Source organism: Musca autumnalis, unplaced genomic scaffold (genome assembly GCF_047663935.1).
Source record: "Musca autumnalis isolate F117 unplaced genomic scaffold, ASM4766393v1 scaffold_4, whole genome shotgun sequence".
Taxonomy (NCBI): Eukaryota; Metazoa; Arthropoda; class Insecta; order Diptera; family Muscidae; genus Musca; species Musca autumnalis.
This window is the reverse complement of record NW_027411977.1, coordinates 39,074,016-39,076,873: the sequence shown is the minus strand read 5'-3', so window position 1 is coordinate 39,076,873 and position 2,858 is coordinate 39,074,016. Positions and strand designations below refer to the sequence as shown.

Below are 2,858 nucleotides of genomic sequence, written 5' to 3'. Positions count from 1 at the left end.
CCGATCGGCTGCAGCAGTGATGATGTTTTGGAACTTCCTTACCGCTACCCGAACATCAGAAGAAGCGGTGACTGGTGAACTCTCTGAAACCCGGCCAATCAGCTTTCTGATGATTGACGAATGTGCGGCGTTCAGAGTTAATGAAATCGGGTGGTCTGCTAATGGAGACAATTATGGGGAGATGGTCTGATCCAAGGGAAATGACGGGTTGTCAGGTAACATCATTTGTCAGACCAGATGACACGAAATATTGGAAATTTTGCTTGGAAACCACAAGTCTTATCGACATGGGATTAGAGAAAATGTTGTAGCTGTGAAAATTCTCTACAAGATAGGCCTTTATGACTTTTTCCTAGCTTTTACACTTTTTGAGACTGTATCGTCTTCTTATAAAACAATGTCATGCACGGTGCGCCTTAACTAACTTTAAATGAAAACCACTTACACCTCGGAAGGTTTTGCGGATTCTGAATCTACAATTTTCATAGATGAGAAAAATCCGAAAACATGAAAAAGTATTTTTAAATAAAAAATGATTTTTAAATAAACCGCGAATTAAACGTCACATTTTTAGAGTTTTCTAGGTTTTCAGGATTTTGCTTGTAAAAATGTTCTAGCAGTGAAAATTCTCTAAAACCTTTTCATTGGTCCTAGTCGTGGTATTTGCATTGAGATAGCGATGTATCCTTGTCTGTAGTGTTTGCAACATGTGTAAACGTCTATGGTAAATCCATGCCTCTCTGTAAGTATATGATCTGCTAACAGCAGAACATCTGGCTTATGCTGATTACTTTGTAAGGTTCCGGCCAAATCGGATACTCAATTCGTGATTTATGATACCGCAGAGGTTTTAAAAGCTGTTGGTCATTATATCAGGAATTATGGTACTACTTGGATGTAATCAGAACCACAAAGACGAACTTTGGGACAAGGAGAGACTTCAATAATTTTAAACAGTCTTATCCAATTTTATTTGTAATCTCGGCAAGTGCAGCAATATTTATCGAAAAGCTTGCTGGAATTAAGTGCAGAGCAACTTCCGAACTCTTTGATAGTCCCACACACATCCTTTTCACGATTGTAACACTTTCATAATTATAAGTTAAATAATCTTTGGATTTGTTTATTAAATAATATCTAACAAAATATAAATTTAGAAATGTTAAATAAATTATAAATATTACAACAAAAATAATAATAAAATAACAATTCAATTTCTTTGGTATACACAATTTACAAAACACTTTGCATAAGTTACCGCACTTGGACTTGGTCACACACATTTGCCACAGATTTTCATAAAACTGTCCAAGAATGACCTTTTGCATGCTCGTGCTTGGGCATAACTAAAACAAAAGGGAACCTTTTAGAAAAGGGTGTGGTGATGATGAGCCAAGGTCAAGGGAGCGGCATGCAAATGAGCAGCATGATGGTGATGATGGTGTGGAGCAACTATGGCTTTGGCCAAATGGGCATGTCCATGGGCATGAATATGAGGGAAGGCATAACCAACGGAGACATGGGTGGTGGTGGTCTTGGGACCGGGAATGGCACGGTAGCTGGGTAAAGGAGCAGTGAAGGGGATAGCTTCGAGTACAGGGGGTAAGAACTTTGTAATATGGACTGGAGCGGGTAAGACTGGAGCTGGGGCAGGCAAAACATGGGTGTGGACTACTGGAGCTGGAGCGGGAACAAAGTGGGCATGGGCAGCTGGAAGAATGGGTGCGGGAGCGGGTAAAAGTGGAGCTGGGGCGGGTAAAAGAGGAGCTGGAGCTGGTACAAATTGGGCTGGAGCAGCTACTTCATGGAAGTGAGCAGGTGGCAATACTGGTGGTTCTTGGTGGAAGTGAGCAGGTGGCAACACAGGTGGAGATTGATGGAAATGGGTGGGAGCTGCAAACACTTCTTGATGGAAGTGGGCAGGTGGATCCTGGTGGATATGAGGGGGAGCAGCCAAAACCTGTTGATGGAAATGGGCGGGTGGGGCAAAGTCTATGTGATCAGGTACTCCATGAGGAAAACCATAGGGTAGTGATGGTTTAGCCTGAGCCAAGACCACAGCCAAGGCCAACAGCACAAATGTCTGCAAGGGAGGTAACAAATTAAAAATCATTTCTTGAGTGTTTTTCTTGTTTTGTTGCCTTCTTGACAGCTTACCAATTTAGCATGCATCATCCTGTGTGATTTGTTGTAAAAGTATCCCCGTTTAATTAACTGTTCAAATCCCAAGACAACTGTTTGTCTATGCAAATGTTGTGGAACTAATGCATAATTAATTTTCTGTCAACAATTTATACGAAATGACACTAAGCTTGCCCCCCGAGGTGACACATTGTCACATAATCATTACCTCTAAGGTGGCGGTTAATAATTTTTAATATTTTTGCCTTATTTTCTTTTTTTCATAAATTGCTACCTTTACTTTCAGTGGCCATGTTCCCCCTTTTGTTGGTTTGCTTGCAGTTCACAAGCATGTTCATTAATTTGCTGCAGTACTTTGGGCAATTGTTCACCATTTTTGGTAACGTTTGTTTTTTGTTTTGGGTGTGTATTACCAACAAAAAAACAACAACAACATCATTGAGATTACCTTTTGGCTAATGAAGCTTCTTTGCACTTTACACAACTGCCTTAGATTGGCAAACAAGCGTTTAACCATAGCTAACGGCATTCATGTACACCGTAAGTGGCCCGGGATGAGAAGGGAAGCAATTCCATTTCGATTCGATTGGTAAGTGCGTGGCGGCTATAATTTGCTTAAAAGCGACTGTGAAATAAGTCGTGACTGCCTGCCGCTAACGACCACCAACACCATTACCTACCTACCTCCCCATTTGTTTTGTGGTCTTAAAGAGAAA

At 40.9% G+C, this 2,858-nt stretch overlaps 1 protein-coding gene across 1 annotated transcript; it reads right to left on the bottom strand.

Moving 5' to 3' along the window:
• Positions 1–1,366: 1,366 nt before the first annotated feature.
• Positions 1,367–2,238, bottom strand: LOC141402913 (uncharacterized). The gene is made up of 2 exons (XM_073985039.1): positions 2,158–2,238; positions 1,367–2,083 (listed from the first exon to the last, which is right to left on the bottom strand). Exons 1-2 carry the CDS (start codon positions 2,173–2,175, stop codon positions 1,367–1,369), a joined length of 735 nt encoding a protein of 244 aa, XP_073841140.1. The 5' UTR covers positions 2,176–2,238.
• Positions 2,239–2,858: the final 620 nt, after the last annotated feature.